At 40.5% G+C, this 23,315-nt stretch overlaps 1 protein-coding gene across 6 annotated transcripts in view; it reads right to left on the bottom strand.

Moving 5' to 3' along the window:
* PLEKHG1 (pleckstrin homology and RhoGEF domain containing G1) overlaps nt 1–23,315 on the bottom strand; it is a 248,869-nt gene that overhangs the window by 51,693 nt on the left and 173,861 nt on the right. For all 6 annotated transcript variants that reach the window (XM_024996654.2, XM_024996651.2, XM_024996655.2 and 3 more), the window contains one exon: nt 3,138–3,207. In XM_024996654.2, the coding sequence (XP_024852422.1) occupies nt 3,138–3,207 (70 nt within the window). The remainder of the gene's footprint in view (nt 1–3,137; nt 3,208–23,315) is intronic.

Here is a 23,315-nt window from a genome sequence, read left to right as displayed (position 1 = left end):
AACTCCTACTTAGTTAATCCCTGAATAACTATTTCTTATGATATATGCACTCAAATCCTTTTCAGAAGTATTTAGGGAGAAAGAAGGCAATGAGAGAAAATTATATAAAACCAGATATCTTTTTCTGGTTGTTTAACACTTTCAAGTTGCAATTAGTGATGATGTCAAAATAAGACATTGAATTATGAAAGAACCAAAATATAGCCATCAGGGCCAACTGAACACAAAGGGTGTTTGAACATTTCCTGAATGAATAATCAGAGAATAGAAATCTGTGTGACTTTAGGGTTTCTTCTGCCATAATGTTAATGTCTCCCCACTCCATCTTTCTCCCTCCCTCTACTTTTCACACACACACACACACACACACACTCACTGATGACTGAGCAGTTTTCACAGGACACTACTGAGAAAGGCTTACTCTGTAAGGAGACACTGATTCGTGTGTGTGCATGCTAAGTCATTCAGGCATGTCTGACTCTTTGTGACCCTATGGACTATAGCCCACCGGGCTCCTCTGTCCATGGGATTCTGCAGGCAAGAATACTGGAGTGGGTTGCCATACCCTCCTCCAGGGGATCTCCCGGACCTAGGGGTCGAACCTGTGTCTCTTATGTCTCCTGCATTGGTAGGGGGTTCTTTATCCCTAGCGCCATTCGGGAAGCCCACGACACTGACTTGAATAGACTCCAATCATACCTATTATCTGATACCAGCAGTTTCCTGAGGATAATTTAAACAAGTGGCTCGTGTGTGTGTGTGGGTGTGTATGTGTGCATATGTGTGTGTGTGCATGTGTGTGTGCACACACACAGGCCTGGGCACTGAAAGGAGACAGGCTCCAATGAGGAGGGGGCCACGCATCAGGTGAAAGGAGGCGGTTAAGGGAAGTTGGGCCTCCGAAGACAAACTTCCCTCCTAAATGTCACCCAGGGTCAGCCTGGCTGACAGTCAAGCTAAGTGACGGAAATGAGAGTGGAGGTGAAGGCAGGAAACCGCGGAAACCCGTTCCAGGTGTTTCCAGAGCCCTAAGAGCAGGCGAGCGCTTGGTGGGCGAGAGCCCGGCCTGCCTGGCGGGGACTTTCACCCCTCCTGAGAGTGGCTTCTGCAGCGCTTTGTTGTTCTTTTCTGGGCAGCAGGTAAGAAGGGCTGTGTCCTCCTCCTGTCGGGAGGGATTTCTGTCGCCTAGCCATACACAAAAGCAAGGTCAAAGTTGACTCTCCATGTAAGCCCCAGTGACTCAGATAAAAGCAGACGGCAACCGCCAGCTTCACCTCTTTCATTAACGGCCCTTCAATTAAAGCAATTTTCCACTCCTCCCCAGAGGTGAGCAGCTGCTTATGTTTCACAAAGTGTAACATCTTCTAAATTTCAGGGTGCTGAGTGAGAAGCAGGCTGTGCCAGACCCACACACACCCCCTCACTATTCCCTGCTCACACACAGGAGTGTGGAGTGCTGCAATCAGTCTTCCAATTAAACTTGGCAATATCGCAACAAGAAATCAGATTTGGGAGTTGGCAACCTGGCGCATAAACAAACTTTTATGTGAATAATTGAGCCAGAGCTAAGCATATGCTGGACCGTCTTTAATCAACTTGTGATTACAGTTACCAGAAAAGCCCCGATGTTTCCGAAAGCTTCTTGTTGTTTATTCACTGTGGTTATTCTAACACAGTTTCTTTGATATACTCAGCGTTATCTTTTGCCCATTTCTCCCTCTTTCATTTTCCTTCTCTTTTCCAAATTCTTACCCTTCACTGTGACACAGGCCACTTGTGAGAAGAATTGTGTGTGTAAGCGTGTATGCACAAACATTTTGTATGTTAACACATACACTGCCACCCACAAAGTCAGGAGTGTTTTATATATAAGTCCGTCAATGGCCTTTAAGGAGCCCCACTTGAGTAGAACCAAGAGTGTTATGTTTGGATTCAAAACCACTGGATCATCAGAAATAACCTTGTGGAATAACCCCGGAACCCGGTCAGGCTGGGAGGACCTCTCCAAGTTCACACTGGCCTCCGAGACTCTAAATGAGGTGCTAACTCTCAGTTGACCCAAAAGTGCCATCATGAACTTTGCATCAACCTTTGTACATTTGAAACCACAACTGTAAAAATCACATGAAGTTTTGCTGGAAAGACAATTTCTGCTAGAGGTTTTCCAAACAAAAGCTGCTGAATTTTTAGAGAAATGTAAGATAAGATTCTATTTACAGTAGGACATCAAGAAAGTAATGTTGTAAAGGATTCCCTTATATGTTTCAGAATTCTCTTACCTGGGTACAGAATATAAACTGACTGTCATTTAAGCTCTAAAATTCAAATCCTCTCCTTGCATTTTTTCCAAGCCATCAGTGAGATTTAAGAAGAAAGTAGGAGAATTAAAGGGCATATTTAAGAGGCAGGAGATAATTCTGATCTGTTTTTCCACTAAATGAGTAAGCTAGTGCCATATATATGCATATATTCTTTATCTATATATATCTAACTATGTGTACATACATATGTATATGGCAGTATATTAAATACATATATTTATATATATGTAAAGTATTTCTATTCTTACAGATTTTTATAACTGATCTAGTCATATTTTATATGTACATATTTTTCTAACATTCTTCTATTCTGGACTCTCCTCTTCCCAAGTTTAAAGTCTTTCTGAGGACAGATATGTAGCATCACTTATTTATTACACAATTTCTAAAACAACTGCTAAGTTTTATTGGGTTTCCCAGGTGGCTATAGTGGTAAAGAACCCGCCTGCCAATGCAGGAGACGTAAGAGATGTGGGTTCTATCCCTGGCTCGGGAAGATCCTCTAGAGAAGGGAATGGAAATCCACTCCAGTATTCTTGCCTGGAGAATCCCATGGACAGAAGAGCCTGGGGGCCTACGGTCCACAGGATTGCAAAGAGTTGGACACAACTGAAGTGACTACACAATTACACACACAACTTACTGGGAACTGAATTTTTTTTCCCCTGGCTAGTGGGAAGAAAAAACCCTCAGAGTGAGACAGATTAGTGGTGAACTTCATCCAGTATGGAACACATCGGTCATCTTAACTTTACAATGAAAACAGTGTGTCTCTGTCTCTGTCTTGGTTGGCTCAGAGAGATGAACCCTGCTTACCTTGGACACAAAGCACTCTGCTATGGCCACAGGATCATTTTCACAGTTTTCCAACTCTTGCAGAAGTTCACTAAAAAAAAAAAGGAAAAAAAAAAGAACGTATTAGGCTGTGGTCTGAGGGTTGAGGATATTTTAAATAACTTAGAAGTTTAAACATTTACATGGCATATAAGGAACCATTTAATTGGATATCTGAGGTCTTATCATTACATCCAAGGCTTAGATAAGTGGCTTGCCTGAGGTCATGGAGGACCAGAGGGGTAAACATAGGTCTGACCTGCAACTTCCCACCCAGAGATAGGTCCTACTCAACATTTCAGTCTGCCTGACATTTGTTAAAATCTGCACACATGTTCACACACACTTACTTATTCATCTCATAGCTTTCCAGGTACCAGACAGCATACAAAGCACTAAGAACAAATACACCAATGAGCCAAGTGAGATTATGGTCTCTTGGAGCTTGGAATCCACTGAAGAGTCAGACATGCAGTGAAAAATCACACTGATAAACAGAAAATTATAAACAGAGATAGTGTTGTAAAGGAAAATATGCCAGGGGAGGAAATCTCTTTCCTCAGATGAAAATCTATATTATTTATTTTTAATGATTCATTAAGTAACTAACTGAATGACTAGTTTTCTGTGAGTATGGTTTCAGTGTGTCTGTCCTCTGATGCCCTCAATGAAACTAAGCCATGCCTGTGGGGCCACCCAAGACGGGCAGGTCATGGTGAAGAGTCTGACAAAACGTGGTCCACTGGAGAAGGGAATGGCAAACCACTTCAGTATTCTTGCCTTGAGAACCCCATGAACAGTATGAAAAGGCAAAATGATGGGATACTGAAAGAGGAACTCTCCAGGTCAGTAGGTGCCCAATATGCTACTGGAGATCAGTGGAGAAATAACTCCAGAAAGAATGAAGGGATGGAGCCAAAGCAAAAACAATACACAGTTGTGGATGTGACTGGTGATAGAAGCAAGGTCTGATGCTGTAAAGAGCAATATTGCATAGGAACCTGGAATGTCAGGTCCATGAATCAAGGCAAATTGGAAGTGGTCAAACAGGAGATGACGAGAGTGGATGTCGACATTCTAGGAATCAGCGAACTCAAATGGACTGGAATGGGTGAATTTAACTCAGATGACCATTATATCTACTACTGCGGGCAGGAATCCCTCAGAAGAAATGGAGTAGCCATCATGGTCAACAAAAGAGTTTGAAATGCAGTACTTGGATGCAATCTCAAAAACGACAGAATGATCTCCGTTTGTTTCCAACGCAAACCATTCAATATCACAGTAATCCAAGTCTATGCCCCAACCAGAAACGCTGAAGAAGCTGAAGTTGAACGGTTCTATGAAGACCTACAAGACCTTTTAGAACTAACACCCCAAAAAGATGTCCTTTTCATTATAGGGGACTAGAATGCAAAAGTAGGAAGTCAAGAAACACCTGGAGTAACAGGCAAATTTGGCCTTGGAATACAAAATGAAGCAGGGCAAAGACTAATAGAGTTTTGCCAAGAAAATGCACTGGTCACAGCAAACACCCTCTTCCAACAACACAAGAGAAGACTCTACATATGGACATTACCAGATGGTCAACACCGAAATCAGACTGATTACATTCTTTGCAGCCAAAGATGGAGAAGCTCTATACAGTCAATAAAAACAAGACCAGGAGCTGACTGTGGCTCAGATCATGAACTCCTTATTGCCAAATTCAGACTGAAATTGAAGAAAGTAGGGAAAACCACTAGACCATTCAGGTATGACCTAAATCAAATCCCTTATGATTGTACAGTGGAAGTGAGAAATAGATTTAAGGGCCTAGATCTGATAGATAGAGTGCCTGATGAACTATGGAATGAGGTTCGTGACATTGTACAGGAGACAGGGATCAAGACCATCCCCATGGAAAAGAAATGCAGAAAAGCAAAATGGCTGTCTGGGGAGGCCTTACAAATAGCTGTGAAAAGAAGAGGAGTGAAAAGCAAAGGAGAAAAGGAAAGATATAAACATCTGAATGCAGAGTTCCAAAGAATAGCAAGAAGAGATAAGAAAGCCTTCCTCAGCGATCAATGCAAAGAAATAGAGGAAAACAACAGAATGGGAAAGACTAGAGATCTCTTCAAGAAAATTAGAGATACCAAGGGAACACTTCATGCAAAGATGGGCACAATAAAGGACAGAAATGGTATGGACCTAACAGAAGCAGAAGCTATTAAGAAGAGGTGGCAAGAATACACAGAAGAACTGTACAAAAAAGACCTTCACGACCCAGATAATCACGATGGTGTGATCACTCACCTAGAGCCAGACATCCTGCAATGTGAAGTCAAGTGGGCCTTAGAAAGCATCACTATGAACAAAGCTAGCGGAGGTGATGGAGTTCCAGTTGAGTTATTTCAAATCCTGAAAGATGATGCTGTGAAAGTGCTGCACTCAATATGCCAGCAAATTTGGAAAACTCAGCAGTGGCCACAGGACTGGAAAAGGTCAGTTTTCATTCCAATCCCAAAGAAAGACAATGCCAAAGAATGCTCAAACTACCTCACAATTGCACTCATCTCACATGCTAGTAAAGTAATGCTCAAAATTCTCCAAGCCAGGCTTCAGCAATATGTGAACTGTGAACTTCCAGATGTTCAAGCTGGTTTTAGAAAAGGCAGAGGAACCAGAGATCAAATTGCCAACATCTGCTGGATCATGGAAAAAGCAAGAGAGTTCAAGAAAAACATCTACTTCTGCTTTATTGACTATGCCAAAGCCTTTGACTGTGTGGATCACAACAAACTGTGGAAAATTCTGAAAGAGATGGGAATACCAGGCCACCTGACCTGCCTCTTGAGAAACCTGTATGCAGGTCAGGAAGCAACAGTTAGAACTGGACATGGAACAACAGACTGGTTCCAAATAGGAAAAGGAGTACATCAAGGCTGTATATTGTCACCCTGCTTATTTAACTTCTATGCAGAGTACATCATGAGAAACGCTGGGCTGGAAGAACAACAAGCTGGAATCAAGATTGCCAAGAGAAATACCAATCACCTCAGATATGCAGATGACACCACCCTTATGGCAGAAAGTGAAGAGGAACTGAGAAGCCTATTGATGAAGGTGAAGGAGGAGAGTGAAAAAGCTGGCTTAAAACTCAACATTCAGAAAACGAAGATCATGGCATCCGGTCCCATCACTTCATGGGAAATAGATGGGGAAACATTGAAAACAGTGTCAGACTTTATTTTTTGGGGGGCTCCAAAATCACTGCAGATGGTGATTGCAGCCATAAAATTAAAAGACTCTTACTCCTTGGAAGGAAAGTTATGACCAACCTAGATAGCATATTGAAAAGCAGAGACATGACTTTGCCAACAAAGGTCCATCTAGTCAAGGCTATGGTTTTTCCAGTAGTCATGTATAGATGTGAGAGTTGGACTGTGAAGAAAGCTGAGTCCCAAAGAATTGATACTTTTGAACTATGGTGTTGGAGAAGATTCTTGAGAGTCCCTTGGACTGCAAGAGATCCAACCAGTCCATCCTAAAGGAGATCAGTCCTGGGTGTTCTTTGGAAGGACTGACGCTAAAGCTGAAACTCCAATACTTTGGCTACCTGATGTGAAGAGTTGAATCACTGGAAAAGACTCTGATGCTGGGAGGGATTGGGGGCAGGAGGAGAAGGGCACGACAGAGGATGAGATGGCTGGATGGCATCACCAACTCAATGGACATGAGTTTGGGTAAACTCCGGGAGTTGGTGATGGACAGGGAGGCCTGGTGTGCTGCAATTCATGGGGTCGCAAAGATTCTGACACGACTGAGTGACTGAACTGAACTGAACTTGATCATCAGTTCTCAAAATGCTCCCTGGGTTCTTACGATCCCTTCAGGAAGTCCAAAAGGTCAATATATTTTATAAAATACTTGACTCTATCAGATTTTTTATCCTCATTCTCTCATGAGAGTACAGTGGCCTTTTGAGAGGCTACATGACCTGTGATATCACAGATGGAAAGCAGAAGCAGATATGAGAATCCAGCTGTCTTCCAGTAAGTCAAACAGTAATGTAAAACAATTCCAACATGCAAAAAATGTTAATGGGAAGAGTAGTAAGCTTTTCTAGAAATCTGTGAATTTATTATTATTGAACACATTAATATTTTAATAACTTCTCAGTTTTAATATAAGAACCTCTTGATGAAGGTGAAAGAGGAGAGTGAAAAAGCAGGCTAAAACTCAACATTCAGAAAACTAAGATCATGGCATCTGGTCCTATCACTTCATGGCAAAAAGATGGGGAAACAATGGAAACAGTGACAGACTATTTTCTTGGGCTGAAAAATCACTGCATATGGTGATTGCAGCCATGAAATTAAAAGATGCTTGATCCTTGGAAGAAAAGGTATGATCAATTAGACAGCATATTAAAAAGCAGAGACATTACTTTGCCAAAAATGGTCTGTCTAGTCAGAGCTATGGTTTTACCAGTAGTCATGTATGGATGTGAGAGTTGGACTATAAAGAAGTCTGAATGCCAAAGAATTGGTGCTTTTGAACTGTGGTGTTGGAGAAGACTCTTGAGAGTCCCTTGGCCTGCAAGGAGAGCCAACTGGTCCATCCTAAAGGAAATCAGTCCTGAATATTCACTGGAAGGACTGATGCTGAAGCTCCAATACTTTGGCCACCTGATATGAAGAGCTTACTCATTGGAACAGACCTTGATGCTGGGAAAGATTGAAGGCGGGAGGAGAAGCGGATGACAGAGGACAAGATGGATGGGTTGCATCACTGACTAAATGGACATGAATTTGAGCAAGCTCTGAGAGATAGTGAAGGACAGGGAAGCCTGGCATGCTGCAGTCCATGGGGTCACAAAGAGTCAGACACGACTGAGTGACTGAACAACAACAACAGTTTTAATTTCTATTATGGTAGATAGAAACATCATAAATCATAAATAAAATAAGCTTTTGGGGCACTTAGAATTTTTAAGCATATATATCCTGAAAGTGAAAGTTTAGTCGCTCAGTTGTGTCCTACTCTTTGCGACCTCACAGACTATAGCTCACCAGGCTCCTCCTTTCATGGGATTTTCCAGGCAAGAGTACTGGCGTGGGTTGCCATTTCCTTCTCCAGAGGATCTTCTCGACCCAGAGTTCGAACCCAGGTCTCCCACATTGTAGGCAGATACTTTACCATCTGAGCCACCAAGGAAGTCAGATCCTGGGGCCAAAAAGCTAAGGAACCTCTGTTCTTGAATCACAGTTTTAATATTTCCTCCCCTCCATTAGATTAGATACTCTAGACTATCTCATTTTTCTCTATTTTTCATCTTCTTGTTTATTGTTCTGTTTTCTCAGATTTCATCTTTTATTTTCTATCGCTTCTATTGAATTGTTTCATCTCTACTATCTGATCTTCAGCTTCAAAGTGTGTGTGTGTGTGTTTACATGTTCTTTGGGTACTTATGTTTCTATTATTATTTTATGGGTGCAAAAGTGCTCTCATATTTATAAGGAGGTGATAATGATGACTATTGTTATTTTGGACTTAACTTTCCTGCTCTTTGCTTTCTGCTCCACAATCATTTTAATCATTTTGGCTTTTGTCATTCATGTTAGTGGTTCACCCCAAATATCTGGGGATTTTCATTTGTTCTTTCTTATTGGAAGGTAGGGCTTCCCTGGTGGCTCAGTTAAAGCAGCTGCCTGCCAATGAAGGAAGAGTCTAGTTTTGAAGGTAAGATACTACCATCCAGCCGTAAGGTCTGCACAGAAGTGTAGTTTTACATAGCATGCTCCTTACTCAAGCCAGTGATTCTCAAACATTTTGGTGTCAAGACCTGCTTACCTTTTAAACATTCTTTATGTGGATTATATCAATACTTATTAGAAATTAAGGCTGCTATGTAATTTTTAAAAGATCAATTTATGTAATTATATATATAGTACAAGTTAATACAAGTAACTTTTTTGTGAAAAATAGATTTTATAAAACAAAATTTAGTGAGAAGAGTAGTATTGTTTTATAATTTGCAAATCTCTAATGCTTATCTTAATAGAACACAGATGGCTGCTCATGTCTGCTCAGCATTTCAACAGCCTCACACAAATATATCATCGGAAAAGGTAGGAGTATTTTAGTAGCCTCTATGGATATCTTTCTTTGATAAAACACTGAAACTCAACAAGTGGTAGTTTCTTAGAGGTTTGCTGGGGTCTGAAACCATATAATCCTATACCCTGCTACATTGAAATCCACTGACCAAGCTTGTACTTTGAAAGGAACTTTTACCAATGCATGGTTTTAGGACAGACCCAATTTCAAACATTCTTCCGTAATATTCCACAAAACATACCATTTGTAAGATTATTTTTGTTTGGAATGTATAGTTCTGATCATTTTATCAATATCCTTTATGGAAGGATGTGCTTAGTTGCTCAGTTGTGTCTGACTCTTAGTGACCCCATGGACTGTAGCCCACCAGGCTCCTCTGTCCATCTGGATTCTCCAGACAAGAATACTGGAGTGGGTTGCCATGCCCTCCTGCAAAGCATCTTCCCAATCCAGGGATTGAACCCAGGTCTCCTGCATTGCAGGCAGATTCTTCACCACCTGAACCACAGGGAAGCCCTTTATAGAAGGATGGCTGTGATTAAATTAAAGATAGCTGAAATTTCATCACTGGGATCCAAATACTGGATGAAGTAAAATAAAAGGTCAAACAAAAAGAACAGCTAAAAAGGCAATATATCTGGACCAGTGTTTTCCACTGTTGGAGGATGGAGTGCTCTGGATGTAAGTTATGTAATCATGTCTTTCAATATTCTGCTGTTTCTAAGGGGAGAAGAATTTTGAGCAGAATCCATCATATTTTTCATACTTCCAAGGCTTAACAGAAATACTCCTTGACAATATTTAACTCCCTCTGTTCTCAGTGTTACGCTCATCAAGCTCCTCTTGGAGCTTTAATTTCAACTCCAGCTTGGATCTCCTGGTAGGACAAAGTGTCTTGAGGACCCACCCAGACTCTGGTATAGCTCACCTGTAAACGAATGGCATTCATTGCTCAAGAAGCAGAACTGGGAAGGAGCTCAGATGCCTTCCAGTCCTACTCCCAAATTTTAAGATGAGCAAACCAGGGCTCATAAAAGGGAGGTTGCTTACCTTAGGTCACACAACAAATAATTAATAGGCATAGCTAGGCTTAGTATCAGGGTTTGTGAATCCCAGTTCCACACTATTATAAACACACCTATTGAAAAATTTATTTTTCAGATTGACTCAAGAAAGCTGAGGGCTAGTCTCCACATTATGGTGTCTTCAACCTGCTAGCGCCTACCTGGGAGGCCTTGTGTGAGTCATCTGGGCAGCTTTCCTTTACAACCCTTTTACAAAATAATGGAAACAGTGAGGAGTCAGTAGTCTGATTTCCTTCACACGCCTGTCATCAGAGCAACCATCCTGATACAGCTGGCTGATCACCCTGTTAGTGCTCCATTCAACATGGTCATTACTGAAAGCCTCATTTGTCAGGACTATTACAGGCAGGAGGGGATGGGGTTAAGAACATGGACGAAAGCTCTGTCCTACCGTACTTACGTTCTGATCAGGGGTGATGAATGTTAACAACTGAAGAAATAAAGAACACAACGTAAAACAAAAGACAACAAATGTTGGCAAGGATGTGAAGAACTGGAACCCTCATGCATTGCTGATAGGAATGCAAAATGGTGCAGCCTCCATGGAAAGCAGTATGGAGATTCTCCAAAAAATTAAGAGTAGAACTAATATACGATCCAGCAATCCAACCTTGCAGTATGCTATGCTATGCTCAGATGGTCAGCTGTGTCCTACTCTTTGTGACCCTGTGGACTATAGCCCATGAGGCTCCTCTGTACATGGGATTTTCTAGGCAATAATAGTGGAATGGATCGCCATTTCGTTCTCCAGGGGATCATCCCCACCCAGGGATCAAACCTGGGTCTCCTGCATTGCAGGAGGATTCTTTACCAACTGAGCCACCAGGGAAGCCCAATCTTGGGGTATTTACATAAAAAATTGAAATCAGGGTCTTGAAGAGCTGTTAGCACTACCACGTTCGTTGCAGAAGTATTCACAACAGCCAAAATGTGGATACAACTTAAATGTCTATGAATGGATGAAGATGAATAAGGAAAATGTGGTAAGCATGTATATGTATTTGTGTGTATATATATGTATATGTGTGTGTGTGTATGTATACAGTGAAATGTCAGTCTTAAAGAAGGAATTCTGTGACAACATGGATGAACCTTGGCATTATGTCAAGTGGAAAAAAAAAAAACAGTCACAGAAGGACAAATCCTGCATGATTCCACTTATATTAGAAATCTAAAATAGTCACACCCGTAGCATCAGATAGTAGAATGGTGGTTACCAGCAGCTGGGGGTAAGAGTAAATGGATGAGCTATTACCTAAGATGCATCAAGTTTCAGCTAAACCAGATGAATAGGTTCTAGAGATCTGCTGTAACATAGTATCTAAGTTAACAATAACATGTGTGTGAAAGTGGCTCTCTGAAACCCCATGGACTATAGCTCTCCAGGCTCCTCTGACCATGGGATTCTCCAGGGAAGAATACTGAGGTGTGTAGCCATTCCTTTCTCCAGGGAATCTTCCCTATCCAGGGATCGAACCCAGCTCGCCTGCATTTCAGGCAGATTCTTTACTGTCTGAGCCACAAGGGAAGTATTGAACGCTTAAAAATTTAAGAGGGTAGATCTCATGTTAAGTGCTGTTATTATAATAAAATAAAAATTAAGAAAAAATAAATTTTATTCCTTTGCCAGTAGAAACTCATACACCATAGTACAATATTGCTTACTAAGAATGCTTATGTGAAAAATGGCAAAGGGTTGGTTTTACTGAAAAGCAAAACAAACACAACAGAATATAATACTGTACTACGTGTTATGAGGGGCTGGTGGCTCAGTGGTGAAGAATCTGCCTGCCAATGCAGGAGATGTGGGTTTGATCCCCGGGTCAGGAAGATCCCCTGGAGAAGGAAACAGCAACCCACTCCAGTATTCTTGCCTGGGATATCATGGACAGAGGAGCCTGGTGGGCTATAGTCCATGGGGTCACAAAAGAGTCAAACATGACTCAGCAATTAAGTAACAACAACGTGTTATGAGGGAAATAAAGACAGTGTAGCAGAATGTGCCTGAGGCTGGGTGGGTGGGTGACGGAGCACTGGAGCAGTCACAGAATGCTCTCTGAGGAGGTGATATCTAAGTTTGCGGAGGGTTGGAAGAGAAAGTCAGTTTAGAAATTGGTCATGAGTCTAAGGACAGAATGAACATAGTGTGTTTTTGTGGGTGGTATAGAAAGGAACCCACCAGCTGCTGTTTGGCGAACAACAGGGAGTGTGGGAGATATGGAAAGCAACTAACTAGAAAATAATACACCATGTACTATGGGAACAGAGATGGGGCCGTGGAAAGAGGGATACCAAGGACTCCATAAAGACCAGAAACAGGCTGTCCTTCTAGAGTTACAGCCTAATGGGGTGGAGACTAGCTTTTTCATTGCATCAGTGAAACTAATGAACAGCTTTGCAAGTACATTAGCAGGAAGAAGTGACTCACAAATTGTGTTTTGTACTCAGAGCTAAAATTAGAGTCATTCTACCATCAGATTTAGGGTATTTTCCCTTTTCCTGCAGCAATTGTTCCAAATATTTCCTCCCTTTTGTATAGCATTATGAAAAAAGAAAATATTATTTCTTACTAGAGTTCATATTCCTTGTTTGGATGGACAGTTAAAGGAAACACAGTTCTCCTTTACAGAACATATTCTCTGTAAGATTTTCTCTCACTGATGTGTACTTGAATTCAGGAATTGTAATAAGACCTTGCAGATTCTATTGCCTTCCACTGAACAAGATTCACGAAGGGGCCTCTCCTCTTTTGGTCTACAAAAATGTATAAGCTTAACTCTTTTTTTGTGCTTGATGTTTTGCTGTATGTTTATTCTGTGCTGTAGTTTTAAGAAATAAAAATATGTTAGCTAAAATATAATACCATAGCATTTTCTCCTGAACAGTAAAGTGTGGACAAATGTCTCCTCGTGTAGAACTTTCTGGATTATACCCACTTTGAATTGTTTGTCTATATTGGGGCAATTATTTAAAAATATTCTGTTTGGCTGAACTTATTGTATATCATAAGTACATAAGAAAACAAGAAAAAAAAAAAAAAAGATTCACGAAGGGGCCTCTCCTCTTTTGGTCTACAATAGACTCTATGCTCCATTTCCTTTTCCCACCCAACCAAGCAGGTCAGTTGGTATTTACAGAGGCACATGTGGATTAGGAGACAGAAAATGGAGTGAGGTTAATAGTATCAAATGCTCCATTAAATTCACTGATATGCTAACACTGGTCTTGAAAAGTCTACTTGGAAAAAAGTTTATGGGTAAAAATATATTTTTACTACTGGGCAATAGTTGAAGACATTTTGATGGTATGAAAATGCATTAATATAAAAGGTAACTGCTCCCACCTTGCCCTGACTTATTGTTGTATGTATCTCATGATTTGGGATGTTCAAGCTGGATTTAGAAAAGGCAGAGGAACCAGAGATCAAATTGCCAACATTCTTTGGTTCATAGAAAAAAAAAACAGAGTTCCAGAAGAACATCTACTTCTGCCTTATTGACTACGGAAAAGCCTTTGACTGTATGGATCACAACTAACTGTGGAAAATTCTTCAAGAGATGGGAATACCAGACCACCTGACCTGCCTCTTGAGAAACCTGTATGGAGGTCAAGAAGCAACAGTTAGAACTGGACATGGAACAATAGACTGGTTCCAAATCAGGAAAGGAGTGCATCAAGGCTGTATATTGTTACCCTACTTATTTAACTTATATGCAGAGTACATCATGAGAAACGCTGGGCCGGAAGAAGCACAGGCTGGAATCAAGATTGTCAGGAGAAATATCAATAACCTCAGATATTCAGATGGCATCACCCTTACGGCAGAAAGTGAAGAACTAAAGAGTCTCTTGATGAAAGTGAAAGAGAAGAGTGAAAAAGTTGGCTTAAAACTCAACATTCAGAAAACTAAGATCATGGCATCTGGTCCCATCACTTCATGGCAAACAGATGGGGAAACAGTGGAAACAGTGACAGACTTTATTTTGGGGGGCTCCAAAATCACTGTAGATGGTGACTTCTGCCATGAAATTAAAAGACGCTTGATCCTTAGAAGAAAAGTTATGACCAAGCTAGACAGCATATTAAAAAGCAGAGACGTGACTGCCAACCAAAGTCTGTCTAGTCAAAGCTATGATTTTTCCAGTGGTCATGCATGGATGTAAGAGTTGGACTATAAAGAAGTCTGAGTGTCAAAGAATTGATGCTTTTGAACTGTGGTGTTGGAGAAGACTCTTGAGAGTCCTTGGACTGCAAGGAGATCCAACCAGTCCATCCTAAAGGAGATCAGTCCTGAATATTCATTGGAAGGACTGATGCTGAAGCTCCAGTACTCTGGCCACCTGATGCAAAAAGAGCAGACTCATTGAAACAGACCCTGATGCTGGGAAAGATCGAGGGTGGGAGGAGAAGGGGATGACAGAGAATGAGACAGTTGAATTGCATCACTGACTCAATGGACATGAGTTTGAGTAAGCTCTGGGAGTTGGTGATGGACAGGGAAGCCTGGGGTGTTGTAGTCCATGGGGTCACAAAGAGTCAGACACAACTGAGTGACTGAACTGAACTGAACTGACCCCATGATTTGCTTTCTAAACAACATTTCAAAGGAGAAAAGAAGCACGACCCAAATAAATATTTTCTTAAGACGTAAGTTACTTGCTCTGGGATGCTTTCACTGATCCCTCAGATAAAATCAATTCCTTGCTCCTCAGAGTTCTCAAAGTAAAGTTTTGTTCATTCCTTGGGTATATGACTTACTGCCTCTGCTACACAACAATGTCATTCATCTTTAGATTAATAGATTTAGCCTAGTGTTTGACATGCAACAGTGACTCAATATAGGTATACCCAATAAAAAGAAAGGGTAGTAGTTTCCTGGTAGTTAATAATCCACCTATCAATGCAGGGGACTCAAGTTTGATCTCGGGAAGATCCTGGTCTGGGAAGATTCCATATGCTGCAGGGCAACTAAGCTCATGTGCTTCAACTACTGAAGCCCACAGACTCAAGAGCCCGAGCTCTACAACAAGAAAAGTCGCCACGAAGAGAAACCCACGCATTATAACTAAAGAGGAGTCCCCGACTCGCCGCAACTAGAGAAAGCTGCACACAGTGACCCAGCGTAGTCAAATAAATAAATAAAATTTTAAAAAAGAGAGAGAAGGAGTTGAAGGAAATAGGAAAATTCTCCTCTCATCTTTTGAGGAAATAAGAGAGCTTAGATGATCGTGCTGGGGCTGCTAAGTCGCTTCAGTCGTGTCCGACTCTGTGCGACCCCATAGATGGCAGCCCACCAGGCTCCCCCATCCCTGGGATTCTCCAGGCAAGAACACTGGAGTGGGTTGCCATGTCCTTCTCCAATGCATGAAAGTGCAAAGTGAAAGTGAACCCGCTCAGTTGTGTCGGACTCTTAGCGACCCCATGGACTGCAGCCTACCAGGCTCCTCCACCCATGGGATTTTCTGACTAAAAAATAATTTAAAAATACAATTCTGATGTAGAGAAATGGTCCGTACTTCCTCAAACTTTCAAATTACAGTCTAGACAACTCTTCTGTATTTCAAGAGAGGGACACTGTATAAAAACTATCGACATCTCTTTAACATGCACTTAAGGAAAAAAAAAAAAAGTTCTGGAAGTTGAGGTAACAAGTTACACTGGGGAAAGTGGTTTCTTTGGACTGAGCTAGTTTCCTGACCATTTGGGAATTTCTTCCAGACATCAAAACAGAGTCTTAAATTTCCAGGCTATCATAGGGATTATGAGAGAAAGATTTGGCTACAAAAAAGACAACAAAAATGAAATCTCAATTGTATTTCAAAACAGTTCATATTGGAATATTTCATGAGATAACAATTTGAATCTAGTAATATGCCAAAATTGAAAAAAGACAGTATAAGGAAAGAAATCATACATTACTGTCATTTATGAACATGCATGGAAAAGTTCTTTAAAAAACACAAACTCATCATGCACAAATATAGGAACATCATGGCCAGGCAGGCTTTATGTGTGCACGTGAGCTAAGTCACTTTGTGCTATATTGCTCAGTTGCTTCAGTCGTGTCCAACTCTTTGTAACCCCATGGACGGTAGCCTGCCAGGATCCTCGGTCCATGGGATTCTCCAAGTAAGAATACTGGAGTGGGTTGCCATTCCCTTCTCCAGGGGATCTTCCCAACCCAGGGATTGAATCCGTCTCTCATGTCTCCTGCACTGGCAGGCAGGTTCTTTACCACTACCGCCACCTGGGAAATCCAGGGTTATTCTAGTAGTGTACATATGATTCAAATCATTAATATATATTAATATAATTTGCCACGTTATGAATAGGAGAAAAATCATATACTAATTTTTTTAAAGGATGATTACACATTCAATAAAAGTAAATATTCATTCACACTAAAATCTCAGCAAAATAGAAGTGTAGACACTTCTCAGAACAAACATCATAATTAATGGTGAAACAGTTAAAGCATTCCTGCTAATGTCAGAAAGAAGTTAAGAATGCAAGAATCTAATTAGCACTGTTTGAGAAGACTTACTGAAAGCAGTAAGACAAGAAAAAACAATTATATATATAAGAGGCAGAACAACTGTAAAGGAAAGCAAAAAATTCTGATTTTCAAACAACCATTGTCTACATAGAAAACCTAAAAGGGTCTATAAACAATTAGAACTGATGGGACAGTTTAAAAAGTTGGTTGAATATAGTGTCAACATATAAAAATTGAAAGCATTCTTACATGACAATAATGGTGAATTAAAAAATAGGAAAATATTCTAGTCAAAAATAACACTAAAAAGAATAAGTGACATGTATGAATGTGATGGAGAAATCATAAAATGTTATTATAGGGTATTTTTAAAAAGCTTGATTCATGAGATATGTTCATGGTTGGATGACCCAATATTATAAAGATATCACTGCTGCCAAAATTAATCTATAAATTAAATAAAATTCCAATAAAAGTCCCAAGAGAGCTCCCTTCATGGAACTTGACAAACTGAAGCAAAAAGAAATGAAAAGATCACTTGACAGTGCAAAGAGTTAAGAAATCCTAAGTCACGTAGAAGGAGAGCAACATGGGTTTAATAAATAATTAAGATGATGTGGTATGGAGTAAGGATGGACAAAGAGACCAACACAACACAACAGAGCCCAGAAACAGAACCATTCACACAGGTGAAGTTCACCTGGGAGAAATGCAGAACTACAAATCAGCACAGAAAAGATGGGTGATGGGACTATGGGCTAGTTAGATGAAAAGAGGGTTTTTTCTTTTCTTTTTTGGCTGCACTGCATGGCTCGCACATCTTATGTTAACAAGTTCCCCAACCAGGGATTGGAAACACACCCAGATGAGACTGGGCATGTTCAGGGTGGTGTGACCGTAGACAAAACACACCCTCAGCAGTGAAAGCACACAGTCCTAACCCACTGGACTTTCAGGGAATTCCCTGAAAACAAGGATTTCGATTTCCTATCACATACCACATTTCCATCAATTTTAGATTAAAGATGTAAGTGAAAAGCAAAACTTTTAAGACTTTTAGGAAAAAATATAGAGCATATTTATGAACTGGGCACATTTATAAAAGAGATAAGTTTTTAAACACACAAAATTCTCATCCTATAAAAATTACATTTACTTAGAGTAGTCAAAATAATGAATTTTATAACTTCTTTTCAAAGAAGCCATAATTAAAAGACAAATCTCATACTAACGGAGGACTACAATTTGCATAATCCACAAAGATCTCCAGACAGAATTCATCAAGCACTCCTAAACAATCATAAGAAAGAGAAACATCTTGACAGAAAACTGGGCATGAATAGGAGCCAGAAATTTAGAGAAGAAATCAAAGTGGCCAAAAAACAAAAGAGGCTTAGTCTTATTGCAATCAGCAAAATGCAAGGTAATACAGCCCATAATGGAATATTACATTGCAGTTAAAATAAGCAAAGTAGAACTATAAATCTCAAAAGCACCGTTGCGTGAAAAAGACTTGTAAAAGTCTGATACAGTGCAGCTGTGTTTGAAGTAAGTTAAAGCACACTGTGTGTGTATACTTAGAGTCATGGCAACAAAGATCATACTTGGGGATGAAACACCAATCTTGGATGGTAGTTACAGTGATGGTGGTATTTTGAGCCAGATTATACTGGCTCATCTGAGCCAATTCTGTACATCTCTTCCTAATTCCCTGTTCAGTGAGGTCTTCTTAGTAGCCTGAAATCTGCTGTAGGTGTGTTTATACCATAGAAATTGGCAGACATAAATCTCAGATTCCCCCTCCCTTGTCCTCACCCTGGAGAACTGGCACACCAGCACATCACTGTGCCATTCTCCGCAGTGTGGACTGCAATTCGGAGGGGCATATCAGGGGCTCAGCATTACTGGTAAAAGCTTTACACTTTCAAGCATTTCTAAGGCAAATATGGCATAAAGGAAGGCCTTGATGGAATAGAGGTGCTTTATAAGTGTTTATCATATGCTTTCCCGTATTTTGGAAATACTTCCTGAAAAACAATCTAATCAGCTAAAATTTTCTAAAGTGTTAGTTGCTCAGTAGGATCCTGTGGACTGTAGCTCGCCAGACTCATCTGTCCATGGGATTCTCCAGGTAAGAATACTGGAGTGGGCAGCCATTTTCTTCTCCAGGGGATTTTCCCAACCCAGGTCTCCTGGATTGCAGGCAGATTCTTTCCTGTCTGAGCCACCAGAGAAAATTTTTTAGGCCATCATAAAACCATTTTCTTTTTGCCCTCTTTAGTTTTAGAATTTTAAATCTTGCTGAGTTGGGTGCAACAGTATTATATTATGTTGAGAAATCTGGACCTGAACCAGTAAAAACTTTAAAATCATTTCAAGCCTTAACCATAGATTTGCCAGATAGTTGTATCTTTGAAATCAATTGATGTAGGGTATAGAACAGAGGGCTCATAAGAGGCATTAACATAAAAAGTCACCACAATACTGTTACTTAATGAAATATAATAGTAAAGACATTTAAGCTCTAAATTCAGTCCAGAGTTAAGAGAAAGGAAATAAAAGTAAATAGGGAGAAAATAATACAGACAATTAACTGTAAAAATTAAACAGAAAAATATTCTTGGAAATAATAAAAAAAATAATGAGAAACATTAGTTGAGATTCAACAAAACCAGGTGTTTAAAATAGGCTTCCATCAATAGAAGAATGGATAAGAAGATGTGGTACATATCTACTATGGAATATTACTAAGTCATTAAAAAGAATAAAATAAGGCCATTTGCAGCAACATGGATGAACCCAGAGATTATTATCATACTGAGTGGATTTAGTCATATAGAGATAGGAAAATGTCATATGATATAACTTGTCCACAGAATCTAAAACAAATGAAACAAATACAAGACAGAAACAGACTCACAGACTTAGTGAACAAACTGATGTTTACTAGAGTGTAAGGGGCATTTGGGCAGTTTGGGATTGACATGTACATGCCGCTATATTTAAAATGGATAACCAACATGGATCTGCTGTATAGTACTGGGAACTCTGCTCAATATACTGTAACAATCTAACTGGGGAAAGAATTTGAAAAAGAATAGATTCATATGTGTGTGTATATAAATATACATATGTGTATATATATACACATATAAAACTGAATCACTTTGTTGTACACCTGAAACTAACACAACATTGTTAACCAACTATACTCCAGTATAAAAAAAAAAGTTAAAAATAAACAAAATAAAAAAATCAAAATAGGCTAGGTTGGTTTTCTAGCTCTATGTCCTAGAGCAGAGGGCTTTCTATACTGTTTCCTCCGTGCAAACAATGTGCATACATTTTGCATCTTACCCGCCTCAGAGCTGCTGAGAGGATGAAAGGAGACAATGCATGTGCAGGAGATTTACAAACGTGATCTACCAAAGGGACAGGCATGAGCACCATCAGCTAGAATCGTGTCCCCTCTGATGGCTCACCTGTCATCATCACCCTGACTCAGGTTTACTTTAGTCACGTCTGATTTCCTTGTTCAGCAAACACCAAAGAGAGAAGCACAGAGAACAATTCAGGCATATAAAGACCTGTCTTCCATCTTTTGCAGCTGAGGTCCCTTCTTGTTGACACTGGGGGCTACTACCGTCTCGTCTTCCTTTAAATTAGGAGACACAGGAAGCTTTAAACTCCAAGGAGTAGAAAACCCTTCCTGCCTGGACTGTGCCACAATGCCACAAATCAAGACCTGAAAAGCAGGGCTCTGTTCTGGCAGGAGGGAATGTAGCTAAATGCCTGGGGCTTGGAATTAGAGGAGCCCAGACTTATATAAAGCGATAATGCACATAAAGCTCTATGGCCTCTGGCATGGACAAGCACTAGATAAACAGTCATTATAGTCAACACACAGCCAAACCACCAGAAAGCTGAGGCCAGGGCCTCCCAATGCTAGGCCTGATTCTTCTTCCCGGGTTACTGAACCATCAGGGAGCTCTGGGTGGAGAAGCCACTCATGGTTGCTCGGACTATTACCCTCAGAGCTGCTAAATGAAGCCTGTTCCAACATCAGCACGTTACTAATGCACATGCAGATTCTAAATTCTCTAATCCCATTTCCTAATGCCATTCTTCTATTTTCTTTTTATTGTATTTATTTTATCTAGACAGTGTTTCTCAACCATGGCTGCACATCTCTTGTTGTTCAGTTGCTAAGTCACGTCCAACTCTTTGTGACCCCAGGGACTCCAGTAGCATGCCTGGCTCCTTCTGTCCTCCACTGTCTCCCGGAGTTTGCTCAAATTCATGTCCATTGAGTCGGTGATGCTATCTATCTCATCCTCTGTTGCCTCCTTCTCCTTTTGTCTTCAATCTTTCCCAGCATCTGAAGACCTTTTAAAAAATCTTGATGCCCTGGTCCCACCACAGACCCATTAATTAGAACTTTTGGGGGCAGAAGTCATCATATTAAAAACAAAGCAAAGCACAATCCTTCCCAGGGGATTCCAATGTGTAACCGGGGTTCAGAACCACTGTCTTAGAACATACAAATTGGTTTTCAAAGTCTACTGAGTCCAACGAAAGAGATGTTGCAGCATTGGCTTTTTTTTCATATTCCAGGCTTTCAAAATTAAGGGATAGGTTGATAATTTAAACATGTCTCCCAGAGGCCAGGCTTGGGCTAGGTGTTCGGGATCCACATGGACATTAGGGAAAGCCAAGGAGATGTGGATCCTACCCTCAAGGACCTCACATACACTAACTTCAGTATTATAATTTACACTCTGGTTGAGTGATCCCATGATGGGGCATTATAGAACTCTCTAAGGAGGTTTTACTGTAACTCCGGGCTTCCCAGGTGGTACCAGTGGCAAAGAATCTGCCTGCCAATGCAGGGGACACAAGAGATACAGGTTTGATCCCTGGGTCAGGAAGATCCCCTGAAGGAGGGCATGGCAATCCACTGCAGTATTCTTGCCTGGAGAATTCCCATGGACAGAGGAGCCTGGGGGCTATAGTCCATGGGGTTGCACAGACTCAGACACGACTGAAGCAACTTAGCACACAGGCAAGCAATAAACCCTATAGAGATAGGAAGATATGAACAAGACTTGAAATGAGGGAGGGCATTATGTCCCAATAAACCCACTATAAGTTGAAAATGTCCAAACTCAGAAATGCATTAATGACTTCCCTGGTGGTCCAGGGGTTAAGAATCTGTCAATTTAAGGGACACAGCTTTGATTCCTGGTTTGGGAAGATTTCACATGCCACGGGGAAACTAAGCCTGTGTGCCACAACAACTAAGCCATGCTCTAGAGGCCGTGCTCAGCATCAAGAGAAGTCCCTGCAACTAGAGAGTGGCCCCTGATCACTGCAACTAGAGAAAGCCTACAAGCGGCAATGAAGATGCAGCCAATCCAAAAATAAATACAAAATTTTAAAGATGCGTTAAAAATACACTTGATCAACTGAACACAAAAGCCTCACCTCACCTACCTTCAATGTGTTCAGAACACTTACACGAGCCTCCAGCTGGGCAAAACTATCCAATACAGAGCCTCTTTGGTAATAAAATGTTGACTGTCTCATGCAATGTATTGAATACTGTACTAAAAGTGAAAACAGAATGCTGTAAGTGTATTGGTTCTTTACCATTGTGATCGTTTGTCTGACTGAGAGGTGTAGCTCACTCCCTGGGGAGGAGTGGAGGAAATAAAAATTCAAAATTTGAAATATGGTTTCTACTGAACAGATCTTGTTTTTGCACCATTGTAAAGTAAAAAAAAAAAAAAAAAAATTAAAAATCACGAGTTGAAACATCTTAAGTCGGGGACCATCTGTATCCTATCTAAAATTCTCCAAAGAATATAGACATGACCCAGTTGGCATGCAAACCCAGATATGTTGGAAACTAGAGTCTGTGCTCTTTACCTGCCTATTACCTGGTCTTCCAAGAGGTACTAACAGTATAATAACTGATAAGCTCACTCCATCCTCTTCAGCTCCCTGTCTGTCTTATTTCCTATGGTACTTTTCTAAGCCCCGTGCCTGCTACACAGTAGGAACTCAATAGATGTCTGAATTAAATTAAGTACTATAAATTTAAATTATTAATTTGCATTAATATCTGTTATGATTAAAGTATTTATTGTGTGTTTACTCTCTTGCCCACTCCTTAGGCAGAGAAAAGATTTTAGAAAATCCAGTGGGAGTGGAGATGCTGGGGACTGAGGCAGGATATATTTTTGGATGCCCTGTTCACCTGCCATTGTGGAACGAAGATGCCTCTGTTCTGTCATGGCGAATAGGTCTCTTCTCTGAGCCAGGAGGATAGAATGGGATGGGATTCTGAATTAATCTGAGACTCATACACAAACAAGGATGTTTCCAAGTAGAAAACTTCATGGCATGATAGCTCACAGAAATTGATGAAGTGGAATCAGGATTTCTGTTAAGTTTTCTGAGGCCACCTTCATTTGA

This window comes from Bos taurus, chromosome 9 (genome assembly GCF_002263795.3).
Source record: "Bos taurus isolate L1 Dominette 01449 registration number 42190680 breed Hereford chromosome 9, ARS-UCD2.0, whole genome shotgun sequence".
Classification (NCBI taxonomy): domain Eukaryota; kingdom Metazoa; phylum Chordata; class Mammalia; order Artiodactyla; family Bovidae; genus Bos; species Bos taurus.
This window is presented reverse-complemented; position numbering and strand designations above follow the sequence as displayed.